The sequence below is a fragment of the Choloepus didactylus genome, chromosome 10 (genome assembly GCF_015220235.1).
Source record: "Choloepus didactylus isolate mChoDid1 chromosome 10, mChoDid1.pri, whole genome shotgun sequence".
NCBI lineage: Eukaryota > Metazoa > Chordata > Mammalia > Pilosa > Megalonychidae > Choloepus > Choloepus didactylus.
The window spans coordinates 12,928,190-12,955,653 of NC_051316.1; the positions used below are offsets into that span (position 1 = coordinate 12,928,190).

Consider the following 27,464-nt stretch of genomic DNA (forward strand, 5'->3'; position numbering starts at 1 on the left):
GTTGGCATACAGTTGTTCATCGTATTCTTTTATGATTTTTTTTTTTAATTTCTTCAGGATCCCCAGTAATGTCTCCCCTCTCATTTATTATTTTGTTTATTTGCATCTTTTCGCTTTTTTACTTTGTTGAGCTAAGGGTGTGTCAATCTTGTTGATCTTCTCAAAGAACCATGTGTTGGTTTTATTCTATTTTTTTTCCATATCATTTATTTCTGCTTTAATCCTTGTTATTTCTTTTCTTCTACTTGCTTTAGGATTAGTTTGCTGATTGTTTTCTGGCTTTTTCAGGTTTTCCTTTGATTTTGGCTGTTTCTTTGATTTTGACTGCTTCTTCCTTTTTAATGTATGCATTCAGAGCTATAAATTTCCCCCTCAATACTGCCTTCACTACATTCCCTCAGCTTTGATATATTGTGTTCTTGTTTTCGTTTGTCTCTCTATATTCATCAATTTCTCTTGCAATTTCTTCTTTGACCCACTGATTGTTTAGGAATCTGTTGTTTAACCTCCACGTATTTGTCAATGTTCTGGTTCTTTGATGGTTATTGATTTCTTGTTACACTCCATTGTGATCAGAAAATGTGCTGTTGATAATATCAATCTTTTTAAATTTAATGAGGCTTTTTTTTTTCTATGCCTCAGCTTATGATCTATCCTAGAGAATATTCCATGAATGCTAGAGAAGAATGTATATCCTGGTAATTTGGGATGTAATGCTCTATATATTCTGTTAAGTGTAGTTCTTTATCACACTGTTTAGGTTCTCAGTGTCCCCATTGGTCCTCTGTCTGGTTGATCTGTCTGTAGAATAGAGTGGTGTATTGAAGTCTCCCATGATTGTTGTGGAAACATCTATTCCTTGCTTCAGTTTTGCCAATGTTTGTCTCGTGCTTTGGAGCACCTTGATTGGGTGTATAAACATTTATGATTGTTATTTCCTGGTGAATTGTTCCTTTTATTAGTATACAGTGTTCTTTTTTGTTTCTTACGGCATCCTTGCATTTAAAGTCTATTTTATCTGAAATTACTGTTGCTACCCCTGATTTCTTTTTGCTGTAGCTTGCATGGAATATTTTTTTCTATTCTTTCACTTTCAGTCTCTTCTTGTTTCTGGGTCTAAGGTGAATTTTGTAAATGGCATATTGATGGTTCTTAGTTTTTAATCCATTTTGGCAATCTATCTTTTAACTGGGGAGTTTAATCCATTCACAGTTCTTGAATCAGCTGTCTTATCCTTTGGTTTTTATTTGTCAGATCTCTTTTTTCCCTCTCTCTCTCTCTCTCTCTCTTTATTTCCTTTAAGTTACCCTTATGAATACTCTTCATTTCTATGCCCTTCTCCAGGCCTCTCTCTTGTCTTTTTTTCTCAGCTAGTAGACTTCCCTTCAGTATTTCTTTCTTTCTTTTTTTTTTTTTTTGGTGGCAAATATAATGATTTAATTATTTTAGCAATAGCTTTTTTTTTTTTAAATTTTAATTTTTATTGAGATTGTTCACATACCATTCAATTATCCAAAGATCCAAAGTGTACAATCAGTTGCCCCGGTACCCTCATACAGCTGTGCATGCATCACCACAATTAATTTTTGTTCAATTTTTGGAACCTTTTCATTACTCAAGACAAGAAATAAAAGACAAAGAAGTGAAAAAAAAAAAAAAAAAGAAAAGGAAACAAATCCTCCCATACCCCTAACCACCCCCCTCCGTTGTTGACTCGTAGTATTGGTATAATACATTTGTTACTGTTTATGGAAGAATGTTGAAATGCTACTGACAGTAGTATATAGTTTGCAATAGGTATATATTTTTTACCTGTATGTCCTTCTATTATTAATTTCTCATTTTATTGTCATACATTTGTTCTGGTTCATGGAAGAGATTTCTAATATTTGTACAGTTAATCAACCCATTTTTTTTAAGATGGTTTTGTTCACATGCCATACATTCCATCCTAAGTAAACAGTTGATGGTTCTCTGTATAGTCACATATTTATGTGTTTACCACCCTCACCCCTATCTTTATAAGGGCATCTACGTTTCTTCCACAAAGCAGGAGGAAAAGTCAAAGAAGGTAGAGAGGCAAAAGAAAAAGAAAAAGGAAAGAGGAAAAAAATGAACAAAAAAACCATGACAACTAGGAAGCAGCAAAAGGAAAGATAATCTTAAATCAAAGTAGAATAAAGAGTCAGACAACACCACCAATGTCAAGTGTCTGACATCCCTCCCCTCTCCCCTCCTCTTACCTGCATTTACCTTGGTATATCACCTTTGTTACATTAAAGGGAGCATAATACAATGATTCTGTTAATTATAGTCTCTAGTTTATGTTGATTGCATCACTCCCACAATGCCTCCCCATTTTTAACACCTTGCAAGGTTAACATTTACTTGTTCTCCCTCATGAAACAACATATTTGTACATTTTATCGCAATTGTTGAACAGTCTAGGTTTCACTGAGTTACACAGTCCCAGTCTTTATCTTTCCTCCTTTCTTCTTGTGTCCCACATGCTCCCAACCCTTCTCTCACAACCATATTCATAGTTATCTTTGTTCAGTGTACTTACATTGCTGTGCTACCATCTCCTAGAATTGTGTTCCAGACTTCTCACTCCTGTCTTCTCCTGTCACTCTGTAGTGCTCCCTTTAGTATTTTCTGTAGGGCAGGTGTCTTGTTCACAAAGTCTCTCATTGTCTGTTTGTTGGAAAATATTTTGAGCTCTCCCTCATATTTGAAGGACAGTTTTGCTGGATATAGGATTCTTGGTTGGCGGTTCTTCTCTTTCAGTATCTTAAATATATCACACCACTTCCTTCTTGCCTCCATGGTTTCTGCTGAGAGATCTGCACATAGTTTTATTAAGCTTTCTTTGTATGTGATGGATCGCTTTTCTCTTGCTGCTTTCAGTATTCTTTCTGTCTTTGATGTTTGGTAATCTGATTAGTAAGTGTCTTGGCATAGGCCTATTCAGATCTATTCTGTTTGGAGTATGCTGCGCATCTTGAATCTTCAATTTTATGTCTTTCATGAGAGATGGGAAATTTTCATTGATTATTCCCTCTATTATTTCTTCTGCTCCTTTTCCCTTCTCTTCTCCTTCTGGGACACCAATGATAGTACATTCTTATATTTAATTTTGTCCTTAAGTTCCCGGAGACGTTGCTCATATTTTTCCATTCTTTTCTCCATCTGCTCCTTTGCATGTAGGCTTTCAGGTGTTTTTTTCTCCAGTTCGTGGGTGTTTTCTTCTGCCTCTTGAGATCTACTGTTGTATGTTTCCATTGTGTCACTCATCTCTTGTGTTGTGTCTTTCATTTGCATAGGTTCTTCCAGTTATTTTTTTGAACTTTTGATTTCTGCCTTATGTATGCCCAGTGTTTTCTTTATAGTCTTTATCTCTTTTGCCATATCTTCTGTAAACTTTTTGAATTGATTTAGCATTAGTTGTTTAAATTCTTATATCTCAATTGAAGTGTAAGTTTGTTCCTTTGATTGGGCCATAACTTCATTTTTCTTAGTGTAGGTTGTAGTTTTCTGTTGTCTAGGAATCTGACCCCCCAGGCCACCCGAGTCAGGTTTTCCCAGATGAAGCCAAGCTCAGGTCACTGAAGGAGGAAATATTCAGTATCCGGTTTTCCTGATGGTATGTCTTAGAGGATTGACACATCCTGTGCTTTTCTGCCCAGCAGGTGGTGCCTGTCAACCTGTCACAGGTTGGTGTGGGGGGTGTGACCCATGGCTCTCCTCCCCCAGGCTTTGGGTTCTGGTTCTGAATGTAAGGCTATGCCCCCTAGAGAGACGTCATTTGCATATAAATAGATTCTTTGTTTCTCTGACTCTGCTACCTCCACCCCTGACTGGGTCAAAGTGCTGTGATTTTAAAATGGCTGAGGCTTTCTCTCCACTGAGCCACCCAGGTTGACATAGAAAGGGACAGAAAGCTCCCAGATTCACCCGTCAGCCAAAGATAGCACCCGATCCTCTGGGCTCCCCATCCTGAGACAGGTATGTTCCTACTCTCCCAAGGTCAGTCATCATCAAAAGCCTCTGTCTGCTTGTTGGGGATTTGCTGTCTGTATTGAGCGGTTGATATTAAAACCCCAGTGGGAGCTGGGCTGGGGTACACTTGCTTGTTTGGAGAATTCTGCTCTCTAGCACCATGAGGCTTCCGTGAGGGAGGGACTCTTGGCTCTCAGCGTGGGTCCACAGTTTTTATTTGCAGATTTTATGCTGCGATCTTGGGCATTCCTCCCAATTCAGGTTGGTGTATGATGAGTGGACAGTCATGTTTGTCTCTCCGTAATTATTCCAGGTTATTTACTCATTTTTCTATCGTTTATGAAATGTTCCAGGGCGGAATAACTAGCTTCCACTCCTCTCTATGCCTTCATCTTATCTCCTCCGTCAGTATTTCTTGTAGGGCAGGTCTCTTGTTAACAGATTCTCTCTGCATTTGTCTGTGAAAATTTTAAGCTCTCCCTCAGTTGTGAAGGAGAGCTTTGCTGGATAAAGAATTCTTGGCTGGCAGTTTTTGTTTCAGAATTTTAAATGTCATACCACTGCCTTCTCTTCTCCATGGTGCCTGAGTAGTCAGTACTTAGTCACTTGTTTCGCTTCTATGTGGTGAATCGCTTCTCCCTTGCTGGTTTCAGAACTTTCTCCTCTTCAGTGTTTGACAGTCTGATCAGGATATGTCTCAGAGTGGGTTTATTTGGATTTATTCTATTTGGAGTTCATTGGGCATCTTTGATTTGCATATTTATGTCATTTAGAAGGGTTGGGAAATTTTCTCCGGTAGTGTCTTTGAAAACACCTCCTAGCCCTTTACTTTTCTCTTCCTCTTCTGGAACACTGGTGATTCTTATATTTGTGTGCTTCCTGTTCATCATTTCCCTGAGATCCATTTCAAATTTTGCAGTTTTTTTCACGATTTCTTCTTTTGTGCTTTCACAATACATCATCCTGTCCTTGAGTTCACTAATTCATTCCTCTACCTTTTGAAATCTGTTACGTGTCTCAAGAATATTTTTAATATGATCAACAGTATCTTTTATTTCCCTAAGATCTGCTATTTTTTTATTTACTCTTGCAAATTCTTCTTTATGCTCTTCTAGGGTCTTCTTCATATCCTTTATATATTGAGCCATGACTTTGATGTTTGTGTGTACTTCTCTGATTAATTGCTCCAAATTCTGTGACTCTTCTGACTTTTTAATTCGGATGTTTGGGTTATCCATATCTTCTTGTTTCTTCATATGTTTTATAATTTTCTGTTGTTTTTGGCTTCTTGGCATCTGCTTATCTTTTTAGGGTTCCTTTAGGATATGTGGAATTATTTGAACATTTATCCATCACTTACCAGAGCTACAGCTTGGTGGAGTGCACTTTTCCTGATCTATCAGCAGATGGCACTCTTGAGCCACCTCTTACCCTTAAGACAGTTTTCCCCCAACTTTTGTCTCTGCAGTGAGTGGGGTTCCGAACCATGTGGAAGTCCAGTCAGTTCTCCAAGTTTGTGTGCACTTGGGACTGCCAGCCCTGTGGGTGGGGGGGCATTCCCTGTGCAAGTTTGGCAGAGAGTCCGCTCCTGGACACAGTGGTTCTGTTGTTCCTGGGGCTGTGGGTGGAGTACTCTGGGTCTGCAGATCTGCGCATCTCACCTTCTTGTTCAGATGGCATACAGTCCCTGTGTGCCATACACCCGCAAGTCCCTGGGGTTGGGGAAGGGCTCCTAGCACTTCCATACAACTCTCTTGCCTCTAGGCTGTGCACACCATGGGTTTCCGTGGAGGAAGAGTCGATGCCGTCAGGAGCCCGCCCAATCCCAAATTCCCTCAAGGAAACTCAACCGTGGTGCTGTGAAGTGTCATCTCCCTAGCCAACTCAAAGATGGCTTCATGGGGTGTGGAAAACTGCCCTCTTCTGCACTCGATTGCCTACTCCAACTGTCAGTCTCTGGCATGGGGGCTCTTGGCCATGGGTCTGTGAAGGGTTATCACCTGAGCCATGTGCTGAAGAGGGTGCCCAGGGCTTGGAAGGTTGCTCACATCTGTGCTTGTCAGCCAGCTCCAACTGCCCATTCCCCAGTGGTGTTCCAGGCCCAACACTCATCGGTCTTAAAAAGTCTCTTGGCTTCTCCAAATACACACTCACTATGGGTGTAGATGTTCCTGCACAGCCAGTGGAACCCTGAAACTGCTGTTTTGGAGCACTTTCTGTCCTTTTATCTAAAGTGTTTTTTATGGAAGGGAATTTTGTTCTGTCTTTCCTAATCTGCCATCTTCCCAGAAGTTTACATTTACTTTTTTTTTTTAAATTCAGTTTTATTGCGTTATATTCATATACCATGTAATCATCCATGGTGTTTACACATTGTAGTTAGTCGATACTGGTGAGGCATTATGTTTGCCTTTGTTTCTGGCTTACTTCACTCAAAATACTGTCTACAGGATCCATTCACCTCCTTGTGTGTCTCACAACTTCACTCCTCATAGTTGCTCAGTATTCCATTGCATGCATACACCACAGTTCACCATTCTGTTCCTCAATCAGTGTACCCTTAGGCCACTTCCATCCATTGCAAATCATGAATACTGCCTCCATAAACACCAGTGTGCAAATGTCCATTCGTGTCTCTGCTCTCAGATCTTCCAAGTACATACCCCATAATGAGGTTAGAAGACCTTATGGCCCCCTCATACTTAGCTTCTTGTGGAACCACCACAGTGAACTCCAGAAAGGCTACACCATTCTGCCTCCTCATCAACAGTAAATAGGTACATCCCTCTCTCCATGTTTTCTCCAGCACTTTTACCCCTATTTATATTTTTTCCTACAATTTTATAGAGATATACTCACATAACAAACAATTACCCACAGTGTACAATCAGTTGTACATTTATCACCACAGTCAGCACTTGAACATATTGATTACTATGAAAAAGTTTTTTTTCTTTTTGGTGAATAATGAAAAAGATAATATAAAGAAAAATAGAGTGTCATACAGTATACATTTACTTTTAAGTAAATAACTTGAAGTGGAATGGCTGGATCATATGGCAGGTATGTTTAACTTTTTGTACTATTTTCCAAAGTAATTGTACAGTTTTACATTGATGCTAGCAGTATCAAGAGTTCCGGTACATCACATCTTCACCAACAGTTGGTCAGTCATTTTAATTTTACCCTTTTTAATAGGTCTATAGTGTTTTTAATTTTAATTCCCTGTGATTTTAATGTTGTTCAGCATCTTTCCATAAGCATATTTGCCATCTGTGAAACATCATTTGTGAAACGTCTGTTCAAGTCTTTGGCCCATTAAAAAAAAAGATACTGTTTTTTTCTTTTTTTTTTTTTTTTTTTTTTTAAATTAAATTCAGTTTTATTGAGATACATTCACACATCATATAGTCATCCACGGTGCACCATCAACTGTTCACAGCACCATCATACAGCTATGCATTCATCACCCCAATCTATTTTCGGACATTTTTCTTACTTCAGAAAAAATCAGAACGAGAACAAAAAATAAAAGTAAAAACAGAACACCCAAATCATGCCCCCATCCCACGCTACCTCTCACTTAGTTTTTGTCCCCATTCTTCTACTCATCCATCCACACACTAGACAAAGGGAGTGTGATCCACAAGGTTTTCACAATCACAGTGACCCCTTGTAAGCTACATTGTTATACAGTTGTCTTCAGGAGTCCAGACTACTGGGTTGGAGTTTGATAATTTCAGGTATTTACTTCTAGCTATTCCAGTACATTAAAACCTAAGAGGTGTTATCTGTATAGTGCATAAGAATATCCACCAGAGTGACCTTTCAACTCCATTTGAAATCTCTTAGCCACTGAAACTTTATTTTGTTTCATTTCGCATCCCCCTTTTGGTCAAGAAGATATTCTCAATCCCATGATGCTGGGTCCAGACTTATCCCTGGGAGTCATAGCCCATGTTGCCAGGGAGATTTACACCTGTGGGAGTCGAGTCCCATGTAGGGGGAGGGCAGCGAGTTCACCTGCCGAGGTGGCCTAGCCAGAGAGAGAGGGCCACATCTGAGCAACAAAGATGCACCCAGGGGGAGACTCCTAAGCACAATTATATGCAAGCTTAGCCTCTCCTCTGCAGTAATGAGCCCCACAAGAGGGCTCAGCACATCAAACCACCAGTCTCAATGTCTGTGACAACACCAGCATCAGTACAGGTGAGGAAGTCCAACACCTCCGCATCCCCCCCAGCTCCTCAGGGGAGCCCTCAAATATATTTTTATTCTCTGCCCAAATTACTTTAGGATGTGTCACTATTTCACTCTATACTGTACTAACCTATCATACCTCACTTCCTATTCAAAGTTCCATGTAATTGTGGTGTTCGAACAAACTGACTGTAGAGTTATAAGGTTTAGAAAATATAGATCCTGCACCAAATAGACATCTCTTCCCTTGGTCACACATGGAAGTTGAAGTTTTGAAACACAGTCAGTTTCGACCTTTATCCTTTGGCTGGTTTGCCCTAGTCCTAACCAGATGTGCATTCATATCACTAATTGAAGTCTGGCCTCTCTTTTAGCTTTTTTTTTTTTTTTAACAGTTGCTGTATGCGCTAATACTGACATTCATATCTGCCGAACTCTAGCTCTGAGCTTCAGGTGTCACAGACATACCCAATGTTCCTTCACTGGAGGATGGCCAATGGCGTCTGGAAAACTTCTGTTAGCTGGGAACGCACATGGCTGGCGTCTGCTTGCTCCCAGGCTGCATTTCAAAATGGCGTTCTCCCAAACGCCTGCATCAGCTTCCAACAGACATCCTCAAAATGTCTGTCTCAGCTACAGCTCTGTTTTTTTCTGTATAATTGAGTTTTGAAAGTTCTTTATATATTTGGAATGCAAGTCCTTTATCAGACATACACTTTACAAATATTTTCTTCCTGTGTATGCTTTGTCTTTTCATTCTCTGAACAGTGTCTTTTAAAGAACAGAAGTCTTAAATTTTGATGAAATGCAATTTATCAATTTGTTCTTTTATGGATTGTATTTTTGGTTTCATATCTAAGAAATGTTTGCCTAATCCATTGTCACAAGGATTTCCTTCCATATTTTTAGCAGTTTTCTAGTTTTAGATTTGATAATTACATTTATGATCCATTTTTTAATTTTTTGTATGGTGCAAGGTACGGATGGAAATTTCTTTCATATAGATAACCAATTGTCACATCATTTGTTGAAGACACTTTTTTAAAAAAAATTCACCAAATTGCCTGTGTACCTTTGTCAAAAATCAGCTGTCCATTTATGTGTACATCTATTTCTGGACTCTTTATTCTGTTCCGTTCATCTATTTGTCTGTATTTATGTCAGTACCATACTATCTTGATTACTAGAGGTTCATAATAAGTCTTTGTTTCAAGTAGAGTTTGTCCTGTGATCTTGTTCTTTTCAAGGTTGTTTCTGCTATTTTAGGTCTTCTATATTTTAGAATTTTAGAATCAGCTCGTCAATTTTTACAAAGAATCCTGCTGGGATTTTCAGTGGGATTGCATTGACCCTGAAGATCAATTTGGGAAAATTTGTCAACAAAATTGGGTCTTCTGACCCAGAAAGGAGGTGTTTCTCCATTTATCTATGTATTTAATTTCTTTCAGTTGTGTGTTGTAGTTTTAGTGACATCTTTTGTCAGATTAATCCCTATTTCATATTTTTGATGATATTGTAAATGATAAATGTTTTTTTCAATTTTCAATTCACAATTTTTTTTGCTAATATTTGGAAATGCAGTTGATTTTTACGTATTAATCTTGGACTCTGAAGCCTTGCCAAATTCATGTATTAATTCTAGCAGCTTTTTAAAGATTTGTTTGGATTTTCTACATATTGTTCATGTCATCTGCAAATAAAAGTAAATTTATTTCTTCCTTTCTCACTTGGATGCTTTTATTTCTTTTTTTCTGATTGTGCTGGCTAGAATCTCCAGCACAATGTTGAATAGAAGTGGTGAGAATGTACATCTTTGTCTTGTTTCTGAACTAGCAAGACTCTTTAACCATTAAATTTGATGTTAGCTGTAGGTTTTTCATAGATGCTTTTTATCAGGTTAGGGCTCTGAGACTTAGTGTCAGGAATGGAATTTATATTATATCAGATGCTTTTTCAGGATCTTTTGAGATGATCATATGGTTTTCCTTTATTGATTTAGAAATGGCATTGATTATGAATGTCAAACCACCCTTGCATTCTAGAGATTGAACTCCATTTGTTCATGATGTATTTTCCTTTACATATATTTTTGGGTTTGATTTGTCATAATTTACTTGGCTATTTTTGCATCCATGTTCATGAGAGATATTTGTGGTTTTCTTATAATATCTTTGGCTTCAATATCAGAATAATATTCTCCTAGAATGACTTGAGATATATTGCCTCTTCTTCATTTTCTGGAGGAATGGATGTACAATTGACATCATTTCTTCCATAAATGTTTGGTAGAATTCACCATTGTAGCCATCTGGGATGGGATTTGTTTTGGTTGTTTGTTTTCTTCCATGGGGATTTTTACATACAAATTCACCTTCTTTAACAGAGGCAGGGCTGTGGATTCCTACCTGAGTGAGCATTGATAGTTTGTGTCTTTCAAGGAATTAGTCCATTTGAAGCTTTTGAAATCTTTTGCATTAAGTTTTTAATAATATCTCATTATTATTTTAATATCTGTGGAATCAGTAGTAATATCATCTCTTTCATTCCTCATATTGGTAATTTGTGTCATCTCTGTCCTGTCAACTAGAAATTGATCAATTTTATTCATTTCTTCAAAGAACCAGCTTTTCATGTCATTGTTTTTTTCTGCTATTTTTCTGTTTTCTATTCAGTGGACTTCTGCTCTGATTTTCATTTCTTTTCTTCTACTGAGAGTTCACTTTGCTCTTTTTCTGGTTTATTAAGGTGGAAATTGAGGTCATTGATTTGAGATCTTTTCTGATAGCCGTGTTTATTGTTATAAATTTCATCCACCACATTTTGATATGTTGTTTTTATTTTTATTGGTTCAAAATACTTTGTACTTCTCTTTGAATTTTTTTGACCTATGGGTTATTTAGAATTATGTTATCTAGCTTCCAAATATTTGGGAATTTCCCAGAGATCTTTCTGTTATTGATTTATAACTTAATTCCATTGTGATCAGAGGACCTACTTTGTATTCACTTGAATCATTTAAAATTTATTGAGGCTTGTTTTATGGTGCAGAAAGTGGTCTAGCTGGGTGTATGTTTCATTGGTACTTGAAAAGAACATGCTTGCTTAAAAGTCAATTTGGTGATTTTGAGTGATAGTGTTGTTCAGGTATTCTATATCTCTGCTGATTTTCTGTCTATTTGTTGTATTAATTATTGAGAAAGGGGTATTGAAATCCTCAACTATAATAGTAAATTCTTCTAGTTCTTGAGATCTTCTCAGTTTTGCTGTGTGCACAGGCGTTTAAGATACATAAGTCCCCTTGATGAATTGAACCCTTTCTCTTTATGAAATGACCTTCTTTATCTCTTGTAATGTTCTTAGTCTACTTTGCTTGATATTGCTATAGCCAGTCCTTCTTTCTTTTGATTAGTTAGCCTGGTATGTCTTTTCCATCCTTTTACTTTTAACTTATTTGTGCCTTTATGAAATAGATTTTCCTTAAATAGCATATAGTTGGGCTTGCTTTTTTTTTTAATTCAATTTTGAGATATATTCACATACCATGCAGTCATACAAAGTGTACAATCATTCACAGTACCATTATATAGTTGTGTTCATCACCAAAATGAATATTTGAACATTTTCATTACCACACACACAAAAGTAAGAAGAATAAAAATTAAAGTGAAAAAAAGAAATTAAAGTAAAAAAGAACACTGAGTGCATTTTTTTTTTTTGCCCCCGTTTTTCTACTCATTCATCCATACACTGGACAAAGGGGAGTGTGGTCCATATGGCTTTTCCAATCACATTGTCACCCCTCATAAGCTACACATTGTTGTACAGTTGTCTTCAAGATTCAAGGGTGGGTTGTAGTTTAATAGTTTCAGGTATTTACTGCTAGCTATTCCAATTCATTCAAACCTAAAAAGTTATCTATATTGTGCCTGCCAGAGTGACCTCTGGGCTCCTTTTGGAATCTCTCAGCCACTGAAACTTATTTCATTTCATTTCACATCCCCCTTTTGGTCAAGAAGATGTTCTCTATCCCACGATGCCGGGTCTAGATTCCTCCCCGGGAGTCATATTTGACGTTGGCAGGGAGATTTACACCCCTGGGTGTCAGATCCCATGTAGGGGGGAGGGCAGTGCTTTCACCTGCCAAGTTGGCTTAGCTAGAGAGAGAGGGCCACTTCTGAGCAACAAAGAGGCATTCAGGAGGAGACACTTAGGCACAGTTAGAAGCAGGCCTAGCCTCTCCTTTGCAGTACCAGTCTTCCTAAGGCAAGTCCAGTGATAGACGGCTCAGCCCATCAAATCGCCAGTCCTGTGTCTGTGAGCACATCAACCACCATTGAGGTGGAGAAGCACAACACCCCTGCATTATCCACCAGCTCCTCAGAGGAGCTCTGCATATTTTTTTTTTCTTTTTTTTTTTAACTATTCACTATATAAAAAAATTAAAAAAAAATACTTACAATAAAAAAACATTTCAAACAAACCAAAACAAGGCAATAAGAAAAAGACAACTAACCTAATATAACTACTTTAATTCCAAAATGTTCCTGCTCTACCCTAAGAAAGTAACCTAATACAGTAGCATTTCTGTAAACTTGTTCCTACCATACCCACCAGAAATTAACAAACCTTAGTCATTCCTGGGCATTCCCAGAACATTAAATTTACCCACGATAGTTTAACATTTATTACCGGGTTATCATTCCCCCTTCACTAATTGCTCTGTATCACTACGTCCCCTACATTCTATATTATAAACCATTTATTTTACGTTTTTCAATGTTCACAGCAGTGGTAGCATATAACATTTCTTTTAGTGCCTGGCTTATTTCACTCAGCATTATGTCTTCAAGGTTCATCCATGTTGTCATATGTTGCACATAGTTCCTTCTTACTGCGGTGTAGTATTCCATTGTGTGTATATATGACATTTTATTTATCCACTCATCTGCTGAAGGACATTTGGGTTGTTTCCATCGCTTGGCAATTGTGAATAATGCTGTGAACATTGACATGCAGATATCCATTTGTGTCACTGCTTTCAGATCTTCTGGGTATATACCAACAAGTTCAATTGCTGTATTGGAGGGTAACTCTATATCTAGTTTTTTAAGGAACAGCCAGACTGACTTCCAGAGTGGCTGAACCATTATACAGTACCACCAACAATGAATAAGAGTTCCAATTTCTCCACATCCTCTCCAGCATTTGAACTTTCCTATTTGTTTAATGGCAGCCATTGTAACTGGTGTGAGATGGTGTCTCGTTGTGGTCTTACTTTGCATCTCCCTAATAGTGAAGCTGAACATTTTTTCATGTGTTTCTTGGCCGTTTGTATTTCCCCTTCAGAGAACTGTCTTTTCATATCTTTTGCCCATTTTATAATTGGCTGTCTGTACTATTGTCATTCAGTTGTAGGATATCTTTATATATGCAAGATATCAGTGTTTTGTCAGATACATGGTTTCCAAATATTTTTTCCCATTGAATTGGCTTCCTCGTCACCTTTTTGGCAAACTCCTTTGAGGTACAGAAACTTCTAAGTTTGAGGAGTTCCCATTTATCTATTTTTTCCTTTGTTGCTTGTGCTTTGGGTGTAAGGTCTAGGAAGTGACCTCCTAATACGAGGTCTTGAAGATGTTCTCCTACATTATCTTCTAGGAGTTTTATGGTACTGTCTTTTATATTGAGGTCTTTGATCCACTTTGAGTTAATTTTTGTGTAGGGTGTGAGGTAGGGGTCCTCTTTCATTCTTCTGGATATGGATATCCAACTCTCCCAGCCCCATTTGTTGAAAAGACCGTTATGTCCCAGTTCATTGGCTTTGGGGGCCTTATCAAAGATCAGTCGGCCATAGATCTTGGGGTCTATCTCTGAATTATCAATTCGTTTCCATTGATCAATATATCTATCTTTGTGCCAGTACAATGCAGTGTTGTCTACTATGGCTTTATAATAGCCTTCAAAGTCAGGGAGTGTAAGTCCTCCCACTTCATTTTTCTTTTTTAGAGTGTCTTTAGCAATTCGAGGCCTCTTCCCTTTCCAAATAAATTTCATAACTAACTTTTCCAAATCTGCAAAGTAGGATGTTGGGATTTTGATTGGGATTGCATTGAATCTGTAGATGAGTTTGCGTAGACTTGACATCTTAATGACATTTAGCCTTCCTATCCATGAACATGGAATATTTTTCCATCTTGTAAGATCCCTTTCCATTTTTTTTAGTAGAGTTATGTAGTTTTTTTTAATAGGTCTTTTACATCTTTGGTTAAGTTTATTCGTAGGTACTTGATTTTCTTTTAGTTGCTGTTGACAACGGTATCTTTTTCTTGAGTGTCTCTTCACTTCTTTCATTTCTAGCGAATAGAAACATTAGTGACATATGTGCATTAATCTTATATCCCGCTACTTTGCTAAATTTATTAGCTATAGTAACTGTATCATTGATTTCTCAGGGTTTTCCAGATATAAGGTCATATCATCTGCAAATAATGACAGTTTTACTTCTTCCTTTCCAATTTGGATGCGTTTTATTTCTTTTTCTTGCTCAATTGCCCTGGCTAGCACTTCTAGCACAATATTGAATAACAGTGGTGACAGCGGGCATCCTTGTCTCATTCCTGATCTTAGAGGGAAGGCTTTCAGTCTCTCACCATTGAGTACTATGCTGGCTGTGGGTTTTTCATATATGCTCTTTATCATATTGAGGAAGCTTCCTGCAATTCCTACCTTTTGAAGTGTTTTTATCAAAAAGGGATGTTGGATTTTGTCAAATGCTTTTTCAGCATGTATCGAGATCATTTGATTTTTCTCTTTTGATTTGTTAATGTGTTGTAATACATTGATTTTCTCATGTTGAACCATCCTTGCATGCCTGGAATGAACACCACTTGGTCATGACATGTGATTTTTTTAATGTGTCTTTGGAATTGATTTGCAACTATTTTTTTGCATATTTTTGCATCTATATTCATTAGGGAGATTGTCCTATAGTTTTCCTTTTTTGTAGCTTCTTTGCCTGGTTTTGGTATTAGATTGATGTTAGCTTCATAAAAAGTGTTATGTAGTGTTCCATTTTCTTCAGTGTTTTGAAAGAGTTTAAATAAGATTGTTGTCACTTCTTTTTGGAAACTTTGGTAGAATTCCCCTGTGAAGCGATCTGGCCCTGGGCATTTATTTGTGGTAAATTTTTTGATGACTGATTGGATCTCCTGCTTGTGACTGGTTGGTTGAGGTCTTCTGTTCCTTTTCTGGTCAGTCTAGGTTGTTTATATGTTTCCAGGGAATTGTTTGTTTCCTCTACATTATCCAGTTTGTTGCCATGCAGTTGTTCATAGTATCCTCTTGTAATTTTTAAAATTTCTTTGGGATCCACAGTAATGTCACCTTTCTCATTCACTGTTTTGTTTATATTGGTCTTCTCTCTTCTTGATTTTGTCAGTCTAGCTAGGGGCTTGTCAATCTTGTTGATCTTCTCAAAGAACCAACTTTTGGTGTAATTCATTCTATTTTTTTTGTGCTGTATATCATTTATTTCTGCTTTAATCCTCATTATTTCTTTTCTTCTACTTGGTTTAGGATTAGTTTGCTGCTCATTTTCTAGCTTCTTCAGTTGCTCCATTAGTTCTTTGATTTTATCTCTTTGTTCCTTTTTGATGTATGCATTTAGTGCTATAAATTTCCCCGTCAGTACTGCTTTTGCTGCATCCAATAGGTTTCGATATGTTGTGGTCTCATTTTCATTCGTCTCTATATGTTTAGCAGTTTCTCTTGCTATGTCTTCTTTAACCCACTGATTGTTTTCCTATTGTTTCTTACTGTTGTTTAACCTCCAGGTATTTGAATTTTCTAAGTCTCTGATGGTTATTGATTTCTAATTGTATTCCATTGTTGTCAGAGAATGTGCTTTGAATAATTTCAAGTTTTTTAAGTTTATTGAGGCTTGTTTTATGTCCCAGCATATGATCTATTCTGGAGAGCCTTCCATGAGTACTAGAGAAGAATGTTTGTCCTGGTGATTTGGGATGTAATATTCTATATATGTCTGTTAAATCCAATTCATTTATCAGATTGTTTAGGTTTTCAGTTTCCATATTGGTCTTCTGTCTGGTTTATCTATCTGTAGGAGAGAGTGATGTGTTGAAGTCTCCCACAATTATTTTGGAAACATCATTTGCTTCCTTTAGTTTTCCAGTGTTTGTCTCATGTATTTTGTGGCACTTTGATTAGGTGCATAAACATTTATGATTGTTATTTCTTCTTGTTGAATTGTCCCTTTTATTAGTATGTAGTGGCCTTCTTTGTCTCTCATAACATCCTTGCATTTAAAGTCTTTTTTATCTGAGATTGATATTGCTTCTCTTGCTTTCTTTTTGCTGTAGGTTGCATGAAATATTTTTTCTATCCTTTCACTTTCAATTTCTTTGTGTCCCTGTGCCTGAGATGAGTCTCTTGTATGCAACATATTCATGGTTCATATTTTTTGATCCATTCTGCCAATCTGTATCTTTTAATGTGGAGTTTAATCCATTTATGTTGAACATTATTACTGTGAAGGCATTTCTTGAATCAGCCTTCCTATCCTTTCGTTTATGTTTGTCAGATATATTTTTTCTGTCTTTCTCTTAATGTCCTTTAACATACCCATACTGAATCTCCTTAGTACTGAACCTTTCTCCATGTCTCTGTCTCCTTTCTTTGTCTCTCTGTCAGTAGGGCTCCGTTTAGTATCTCAAGTAGGGCAGGTCTCTTGTTTGCAAATTCTCTCAGCATTTGTGTGTCTGTGAAAAATTTAAGCTCTTCAAATTTGAAGGAGAGCTTTGCTGGATAAAGAATTCTTGGTTGGCAATTTTTCTCTCTCTCTATTTTAAATATGTCATGTCACTGGCTTCTTGCCTCCATAGTGGCTGCTGTGTAGCCACTACTTAGACTTAAACTGTTTCCTTTGTATGTGGTGAATTGCTTTTCTCTTGCTGCTTTCAGAACTTGCTCCTTATCTTCAGTATTTGACAATCTGATCATAATATGTCTCGGAGTGTGTTTATTTGGATTTATTCTGTTTGGAGATTGCTGGGCATTTATGGTTTGTGTATTTTTGTTTTTTGAAGGTTTAGGAAGTTTTCCCCAACAATTTCTTTGAATACTCTTCCTAGACCTTTACCCTTCTCTTCCCCTTCTGGAACACCAATGAGTCTTATATTTGGACGTTTTATATTATCTCTCATATCCCTGAGGTCCATTTCAGTTTTTTTAAATTTTTTCCCCGTTCTTTCTTTTATTCTTTCATTTTCCATTCTGTTGTCCTCGAGGTTGCTGATTCTTTGTTTAGCTTCCTCTAGTCTTGTACTATGAGTATCCAGAATCTTTTTAATTTGGTCAGCAGTTCCTTTAATTTCCATAAGATCATTTATTTTTTATTTACTCTTACAATTTCTTGTTTATGCTCTTCTAGGGTCTTCTTCATGTCCTTTATATCCTGTGCCATGCTCTTGTTGTTTATTTCTTTGATTAATTGCTCCAAGTGTTGTGTCTCTTCTGAGCTTTGATTTGGGTGTTTGGATCTGTGTTATCCATATTGTCTGGTTTTTTCATATGCTTTAAAATTTTCTGTTGTTTTTGGCCTCTTGGCATTTGCTTAACTTGATAGGGTTCTCTTAGGACGTGTGGAATTATTCAAACACATCTCTAATTTATCAGATCTACAGCTTGGTGGTGTACACTTTGTCTAACTAACCAGCATGTGGCATCCACGAGCCACCTATTCCCCTCAGGCCAGTTCTCCCCAACTTTGTTTTTGTGGTGAGTAGGGGTCTGAATCTTGTGGGGGTCAATTGGTGCACCAAAATTGCATCTATGGTTTGTGCTGCCTGCCCTTAATGTGTGGTGTGTGAGCGGTTAGGGAGGGAGGGCGGCTTTAATAATCAAACCTCCCAGGTGTTCCTGGAGGTTTAAAGCTGTTGCAATAGTCTAAACCTTCAGTTCAGTCTCGCCACAGTTTGTTTCTGCCGTTGACCCACAGGTCCTTGGTATTGGCGTACGGTCCCTGGGACTTCCGTGTGGGTCCCTCTTCCAAGCCTTGCCCATCTAGGGTCTCTGCTGAGGGACGGGTGTGCTATGTCACAAGTTAGCACCATCCCTCAAGGGAAGTTCTGGGCCACAGGGCCCAGTAGGGGTGTTCCCAGTCTGCTGAAAGGATGGCTGTATGGAGCGTGTTGATTTCCCCCTTTCCGCACAGCTCCACCTTCCCAGCTTCAGGGCAGTTATCTGTGGGTGCGTGAAAGTCTGTTGTCCATGCCAGATATTGGTTCGTGTGCGCTTGTTGCTGGAAACACTTCCTGTCGCATTGGGTTTTTTGGTGCAGCTCTGGGCTGCGGTGGTGGTGCTGGGTGGGAGCATTCCTAACCCGCTGGGAAGATGGCTATAAGGGACGTGGTTATTTTTGCCTTTTGGTAACCTCTGCCTTCCTCTCTCTGAGACAATTAGCAGTGCGTGCGCAAAAGGCTATCATCCCTGCCCTGCTTCACTGTGCAGTTCTCGCTGCCATATCTGCAGCCGCTTTTGGGGTTTTAAAACTAGCCCGACTCCAAACACCAACCCACAGCTTTCCCAATGTGCAGTGTGGCTGCTGCAGGCTTACTCACTCGTTTCAGAATGCAGACTCCTGGTTTCACCAAGTGCACAGTCCCTGTGGATTTAGCAGAACTTGTCCAGCTGGTTCGTTGCTGGAACTGGTGTCCTGGGTGACTTTCTGACTTTTATCTAGTCTTTTTCATGGAGATGTTTTTTGGCCCTGTCTCTCCTACCGCCATCTTCCGGAACCCCAATGTAGGATCTCTATCCAATCTTACAATCTGTGTGTTTTAATTGAGGTGTGTAGATTATTTACATTTATTGGGAATAGTGACTTGGTTACTATGTCATCTTGCTGCAGTTTCCTTTTTGTTGCATCTGCTTTTTGCTCCCTTTTTTTTCTTTTTATGTCTTATGTGTATTTTTTGGGTTTCCATTGTATGTCTTGTGTTCCCCTTTTTTTGTAATTGCTTTAGGGTTCACAGTATGTAATTTTTGTCATTTTATTTTTACTATACAGATGTCACTTTTGTTTAAATTGTTGATTATTGTTTAAAGAGATTTAAATAATAGGGAAACAATTGTGGCTATTACCCATGTATTAATCATTTCCAGTGTTCTTTGTTCCTTTGAGTAGAATCATATTTTTGTCTGATATTATTTTTCTTCTGTCTGAGGGACTTCTTTCAATATTCTTGTAGTGCAGATCTGCTTGTGGTTACTTTTTTCAGCTTTTGCATGTCTAAAAAAGATTTATTCCATCATCTTTTCTGAAAGATTCCTTTGCTGGATATAGAATTTAAGTTAACAGTTTTTTTTTTTTTTTGTTTTTTGTTTTTTTTTTCCCTCAGTACTTTAAAGTACTTTATCTCCTGTCTTTTTGCTTGCATTCTTTCTAATCAGAAATCTTCTCTGGGCTTTATCTTTGTACTTCTGTACATAATGTGTTTTTTCCTTTGGTGCTTTTGCAATTGTTATCTTTATCACTGATTTTGAGTGATTTGATTATGATATGCTTTGGAGTAGGCTTCTTTGTGTTTCGTGTCCATGGGTTTCACTGAGCTTCTTGGATCTGTAAATTTACGGTTTTCATCAAGTTTTAAATTTTTTATTCATTATTTCTTTAAATACTTCCCTCCTCCCCTTTCAGGGACTCTCTAGCTATCCATATATTTTTAGGCCAATTGAAGTTGTCCCACAGCTCACTGATGCTTTTTAACATACTTTTAAAATACTTTTTATTTCTGAGTTAAGTTTTGGGTAGTTTCCATTGTATACCTTCGAGTTCACTAATCATTTCTTCATCATTGCCTAGTCTGCTGTTACTTTATTAGGTAAATTGTAGGGCTAAATATTCTCTACTATTGAGGCGAGGTCTTAGTGAGTACTCTACCCATGCCTTTTGATTAATGTGTTCTTTCAGTCTTACTGATGGAAACAGGCATGGGCCCAGTGTGGCATGTAGCCACATCTGAGACATTGTTCAGATTTTTCTTCCTGGCTTTGGGCAATTTCCTCACATGCATGTGCTGATCAGTAATCTGCTGAATTCTGGACTTCTCTGTATCTCTTCTCTCTGAAACTGTGTCTGCAAACTCTAGCTGCGTTGGTCTCTTTGGGCTTTCAACTCTTATCTGAGAGGGAGTCCACTGGGCTTTGCCTGGGTTTCTCCCCGTGCTGAAGCCTGGAAAGTACCAAGACAGTAATGTGGGGCAATGATAAAGCACAACTTGATATCTCCTGTCTCTCAGGTAACTCTGTCTTTCCTTGCCTGGGTCCAGTGTCTTAAAATCTGTTGTGTTGTGTATTTTGTCTGGTTTATTTATTTATTGTTTTGCTTACTTCAAGTAGGATGGGTAAATCTGCAGAAAAGCCTCTCTTGTTTCTTAACTCACCTTACTAGGGATGTATCAATTTTATTAGTCTTTTCAAATAAACCAACTTTTTCATTTTGTTAATGTCTGCTGTTAATCTTTAGTTTTTACAACCCTGTCCAAAGTTTATTTCTCACTTCTTAACATAGGTGATTAGCTCCTTGTTTTGTAGGCTTTCTTTTCTCATATACAGCTATACTCATTTTAAATTGCCTGTTTGTGGTTAAAAATACTACCTCATCTTATAAAAATCACTATTTCAGTCTGAATGTTTTTTCCCATACTCTAGCACAGTGATTTTTCTCTTCTTCAGCATCCCACCCCACCCCCACCCTAGCCATCCTCTCAAAAAAAGTGGTCTTTTGTGTCTGGCTTTTTTTCACCTAGCATGATGGTTTCAAGGTTCACCTATGTTGTAGCATGTATCAGTACTTTATTCATCTTATGGCCAAATAATATTCCATTGTATGGATAGATTACATTTTGTTTATCTATTAATCAGTTGATGGATATTTGGGTTGTTTCCACCTTTTAGCTATTATGAATAACACTGCTAAGAACAATTGTGTACATGTTTTTGCATGGACATATGTTTTCATTCTCTTGGGAATATACCTAGAAGTGGAATTGATGGGCCATATGGTAGCTGTATGTTTAATCATTTGAAGAACTGCCACACAGTTTTGTATTCCCACCAGCAGTGTATGAGGGTTCCAATTTCTCTGTATCCTCATTAACACTTGCTATTATCTGACTTTTTGATTCTAGACCTCCTAGTGAGTATGAAGTGGTATGTTATCATGATTTTGCTTTGCATTTGCCCGATGGCTAATGATGTTGAACATCTTTTCCATGCTTGTTGGGCCATTTGTATATCTTCTTTAGAGAAATATCTGTTCAAGCCCTTTGCCCATTTTATAATTGGGCTATTTGTCTTTTTTGGTGTTGAGTTATGAGAGTTTTGTATAGTCTATATAAAGGTCCCTTAACAGATATATGATATGTAGTTATTTTCTCCCATTCTGTGGGTCACCTTTCCACTTCTTTAATATAGTGTCCTTTGAAGTGCAGCAGTTTTTAATTTTGATGAAGTCTAATTTATTTGTTTTTTTTTCATTGCTCATACTTTTAGTGTCATTTATAAGAACCCATTGTCAAATCTGAATAAAAATATGCCCCATGTTTTCTTCGAAGAGATTTATAGTTTTACCTTTTACATTTATGCCTTTCATCCATCTTGCATTAGTTTTTGTATATGGTATGATGAGGTAGGGGTCCACTTTCATTCTTTTGCATGTCACTGTCCAGTTATCCCAGCACTATTTCTTGAAAAGACTTCTTTCCCCATTAAATGGTGTTTGTACTCTTGTCAAAATCAACTTACCACACATGTGTGCATTTGTTTCTGGACTCTCAATTCTGTTCCATTGATCTCTGTGTGTATCCTTGCACCACTATCACAATTTTGATTACTGTACCTTTGTATTAATTTTTCAATCAGGAAATACGAGTCCAAATTTATTCTGCTTCAGGATGGTTTTGGCTGTTTGATGGCTCTTGCAATTCATATGAAATTTAGGATTAGCTTTTCTATTTATGCCAAAACAAAAAAAATGGGATTTTGATAGGGTTTGCATTGAATCTGTAGAGTGCTTGGGGTAGTATTGCCATCTTAACAATATTAAGTCTTCTAATCCATGAACATGGGATATCTTTCTTTTTATTTAGGTCTTTTAATTTCTTTCAGCAATGTTTTATAGTTTTCAGTATACAAATCTTTTATATCCTTGGTTAAATTTCTTCCTAAGAATTTTTTTTATGCTATTGTACATGGAATTATCTTCTTAGTTTCTTTTTTGGATTGTTCATTGCTTAGTGTATAGAAATGCAATTGACTTTTGCATCTTGATTTTGTATCCTACGGCCTTGTTTAACTCATTTATTAGTTCTAATAGTTTTTTAGTGGGTTCCTTAGGATTTGTCTGTATATACTGGATCATTTCATCTGTGAATAGAGATAGTTTTACTTTCTCCTTTCAATCTGGGTGACTTTTCTTTCTTTATCTTTCTGAATTGCTCTGGCTAAAAACCTCTAGTACAGTGTTTAGTAACAGTGATGGAAGTGCTCATCCTTTCTTGGCTTATTCCTGATCTTAAGGGGAAGGTGTTCAGTATTTCACCATTCACTATGGTGTTAGCTGTGTGTTTTTCATACATATCCTTTATCAGGTTGAGGAAGTTCCCTTCATTTTTGTTCACCTCAAGATTTTGTAAATTCCCTTGTGATTTCTTCTTTGAACCATTGGTTATTTAGGAGTGTGTTGTTTAATATCCACATATTTGTGAGTTTTCCAGATTTTCTTTTGTTGCTTAAATTCTAGTTTAATTCCTAGAATGCTGTGCAAGTGTATATGTAAGAGGATATTAGTTGTCCCAGCAGCTCCACTGCTAGGTGTATAGCCAAAACAATTGGAAACACATTCAGACAAAAACTTGTACATGAATGTTTAAAGCAGCATTATTTGTAATAGTCAAAAGGTGGAAGCAACCCCAATGTTCATCAACTGATGACTGGAGAAACAAAATGTAATTTATCCATACAATGGAATATTATTTGGCCATAAAAAGGAGTGAAGTTCTGATACATACTACCACATGATTGAACCTTTAAATTGTTACGCTAAGTGAAAAAAAGCCATAGACAGAAGGCCCCATATTGTATGATTACATTTATAAATTCCTTTATTATGATTCCAGAATAGGAAGATCCACGGAGAAAGAAAAGAGGGGGAGGGAAGAATGAGAAGTGACTGCTAGTGGGTCTGGAGATTCTTTGGGTGTAATGAACACGTTCTAGAATTGGATACTGATTATAGTTGCACAAACTTGTGAATATATTAAAAATGACTGATTTGTGTCCTTTAAAGCAGTGAATTTTATGACCTGTGAATTATATCTCAATTAAAAAACAATAAAAATTTATGACCTCAATTTAAACATGAGAGAACATTAGACAAATCCAAATTAAGGGGCATTCTACAAAATAGTTGATGAAAAGAACACCAACTAGTAATTTTCAAAATGTCAGGATCTTAGAAGTAAAAAGTAAAAGACTTTAGGAATTTTCTCTTTGGAAGAGCCTAGGGAAACATGAGAACTAAAGGCATTGTGAAATAATGGATTAGATCCTGAGCCAGAAAAAGGAAATTATTAGCAAGAGTGGCAAAATTCAGATAAGCTACATAGATTAAAGTATTGTATCAATGTTAAGTTCCTGGTTGGATAATATTCCAGGTTATGCAAGGTGATAATATTTGGAATAGTTGGGAACTCTGTACTTGGTTTTTGCAGCTTTTCTGTAGATTTAAAATTATTTCAAAATAAAATTTTTAAATATTTCTTATGAGTCTATTGTAACAGTATTTAAATAGTAGAAATTAGATAACTAGCAATAGTGGCAAATTAAAATTGTATATTCATACAATGAAATATCATGTAGCTATTAAAAAGAATGAGGCGCTAAATACAGTGACATGGAAAGAAATAGATTCAAGTAAAAAAAAAGGCAAGCCACGGAATATATATAACCTGTTACCACTTAAGTAAAAGTATATTTTAGCTATGAATGTACATGCATAAAAATATATGCCAGACTTCTAACCATGTGATTACCTATGGAGAATAGAATATATTTCCTTATTTTAAAGTTTTACAACTTGCATATATTCATGTAACAGTTGTAATTAAGTATATATAAAAACATATGATCCATATATATGTATATTCCATGAAAAAGAAAGTGGAAAACCAATAAATTTATTTGATTCTATTGTTATATTATAAAGCATTAGGTAGCAGAGAAGTGCTAAGTCCAAGTATGTACTTGCCTTAACATTGTTTCTGAGATCGCAGATGTACTTGTGTCCTTCTCATGAAGACAAGGTACCTGAAACAGTCACTGAAAGTTAATATCTAAACATTGGTGTAGTGAAGAGTTACCAGTTCTGATGGAATGCCAAATAAATTATAAACTGAATTTTATAGAATGTAGGTTAAACCCATACTTGGAATAGTTTTATACAAGTTGTCATCTTTGCTATTGATCTTCCAAACTTTAAAAAAATCTCTCATTATGGAATTTTTGTTACACTTAGTGAGAAGTGCAGTGATCTCTGCCTGCCATTTATCTGTCACTTGTCTTGAGTTAACCATCACTCTTCACCCTTATTATTTTCATCTATGTTATCCATCTTTTTTGTTTGTTTTTGCTGGAGATTTGAAAACAGATTCCAGATGTCATCTCATTTTACAAATAAATACTTTAATATGATTCTTTAAGAGACAAGGACTTTTTTAAAAAAAAACTTAATGTCTCTATTATCACAGCCAGTATAATTGCTTAGTATCATTCAGTACCACAACCATTTTCAGTATCTCCTAATTTTTTTTTAATCTGTATACTACATAGTACTTCCTTTTTCTCTTTACTCATGTTGTTTCTTTGTTGAAGAAACTGGGTCATTGAATTTTCTTCTTTCTGGATTTTGCTTTTTAAAATAAAAGGGCAGAGGAAAAGATTTTAGCTTGAGAAATGATCCTTCTTCTGTCCCACAGATATTATGGATATGTTGTCGAGTATTTATTACTATAGTGGGGTGAGAGAAGGGCCGTTTGGGATACATCATTGAAAAAAAAATCCTTCGCTTAGCTGAATTTACATTTGGAGGGCAGTGGAGCAGACAAGTAAAAATAAATTGTGAAGGATGGTAGAAATCCTCTGGGGGACAAATAGAACATAATGAGGGAATTGCAGTGTAGGACCTTGTTGGACTTGAAAGAACTTTGACTGAATGCGTTTGGAGGAACACAAGAGTAAATACCATGATTTGTGGTGGGTAAAGGAGCAAGGGTGGAAGCAGGAGTACCCATTAGAAGGCTACTCTAATCCAGGCAGAAGATGGTAGAGGATTGGATCAGGGTGAGAGCAACAGAGATGGTGAGGAGTAGTCAGAGTCTGGATATGTTTTGAAGGTCATGCCTGCAGGATTTCTGGAAGGAAGGGATATGAGTGTTTGTGTGACAGAGAGACAGACAAATGAGAAGAGTAGTCAGGGATGATAGCAAGATTTCTGGCTCTAGCCCCTGGAAGGATGTCATTGCCTTCAACTGTAGAATGTTTTGGAACACTTAGTTGCCTGCAGAGGCTGAATAGTTACTTCCATTTTCATTTACTATTCTGTTGGTAAAGGACTAGCAAAAACTGGTGCTTTTTTGAAGGTTGTGTAATATGTTAAGGGTCTTTTGATTGGTTTGTGTTAAGTCAGATGCTTAAATACACACATTCATACATATATACTTATAAAATTTTGTGAATGCTTTATGTTTTGCAGATGTCTTCTTATTTAATGGCTTTTTAAAAGTGCTATTTGAAATTGCAAAGATTTAAACATTTGCACATTTGAATTTTTAATAATTCTTAGCTCTTGTTTCGAAAATTTTCAAAACTAAAATAAATTAAAGATAATAATGAACAGTCTTATTCCCTTCATCTAAGTGTAGTAATTAACATTTTGTAACATTTGCTTTCTTTGTATTTTTGTGCCATTTGTTTCCTTGGTATTCCGTTTGACAGTGTTACAGACATCAAGAATAAGGATATTGCCAAACCCAAGAAATTTACCATTAATGTCATACTATCATTTAATATATAGTCCATATTCAGATGTTTCCTATTGTCTGCTTTTCATCCAGGATCCAATCCAGAATCATCTATTTGGCTGCAGGTAGTCTCCTTTAACCTGGAGCAGTCTCCCTGCCTTTTATGACATTGACATTTTTAAGACCAGTACAGTTGTCTTATATATAGAATGTCTCACAGTTTGGTTTTGTCTGATCACTTTTTCATGGTTAGATTCTAGTTAAATCATGCAGGTGTAGTTTTAACTTTTGAAAATTTGTAAATATAAGCATGGGAATGATACGGGTTTTAAAAAGCCTTGTAAGGATCACTTCCAGTTAAACCAAATGCTAAGCAAAGCACTTGATCTTGTAATAAGCAATGTCAGTGTCAAAGAATATTAAATTGAAAGAAATGTTAGGTTTCATCTTCAGAAGTTATAATCTGGCAGCTGCAGTTTAGGCACAGTCTTTAAAACAAAAAAATAAAAACCTGGATTTTAATACCTTTTAGTATGGAATATATTTTCAAATTTGACTGAATCCTTACATTTCCTATTGTCATCTCCACCTCCTCCCTACCCTTTTCCCCCCAGTCATCTGTGCTGCCCCTGAAGCTTTTGCAAATATGACCCCTATGCTCATCTCTCTTACTATGTAGCTAAGGAAACTGAAGGCTTAGAGAAGTCTGAGGTTTCTGAGAAGCATAGAATTAGTAAGGAACAGAATCAAGTCCTTGAACCTTGGTGTTTGACGACCCAGTTGATTTTCTATCAAAGCTCACGTAGTTTGCATTGACTGAACAAGGAGAAAGTCTATAATCTTGGTACCTACCATGATTGGGGAAGTGAAGGAATCAATGATACCACAAAATGAAGTTTTATCTTAAATAATATAAGGTAGGTCTTAAACTTATTATAATTATTTTTTGTTATAGAGACCATTTTAGGATAATGGACTTCTTATATCTGTTTATTATTTTTCATAATAACTTTTTTTTTTTTTTAGCTACAAGGCTTTGGTCGACCAAGTGTATACCATGCTGCTATTGTCATCTTCCTTGAATTCTTTGCGTGGGGCCTGTTGACAACTCCAATGTTAACTGTAAGTATTGCTGAACTGGGTCCTTGTTTATGAGAGCAAAAGAGA

At 36.8% G+C, this 27,464-nt stretch overlaps 1 protein-coding gene across 2 annotated transcripts in view; it reads left to right on the plus strand.

Annotated features, from left to right (window-relative positions):
- MFSD14B (major facilitator superfamily domain containing 14B) overlaps window positions 1-27,464 on the plus strand; it is a 113,567-nt gene that overhangs the window by 26,007 nt on the left and 60,096 nt on the right. For both annotated transcript variants that reach the window (XM_037797220.1, XM_037797219.1), the window contains exon 2: window positions 27,324-27,419. In XM_037797220.1, the coding sequence (XP_037653148.1) occupies window positions 27,324-27,419 (96 nt within the window). The remainder of the gene's footprint in view (window positions 1-27,323; window positions 27,420-27,464) is intronic.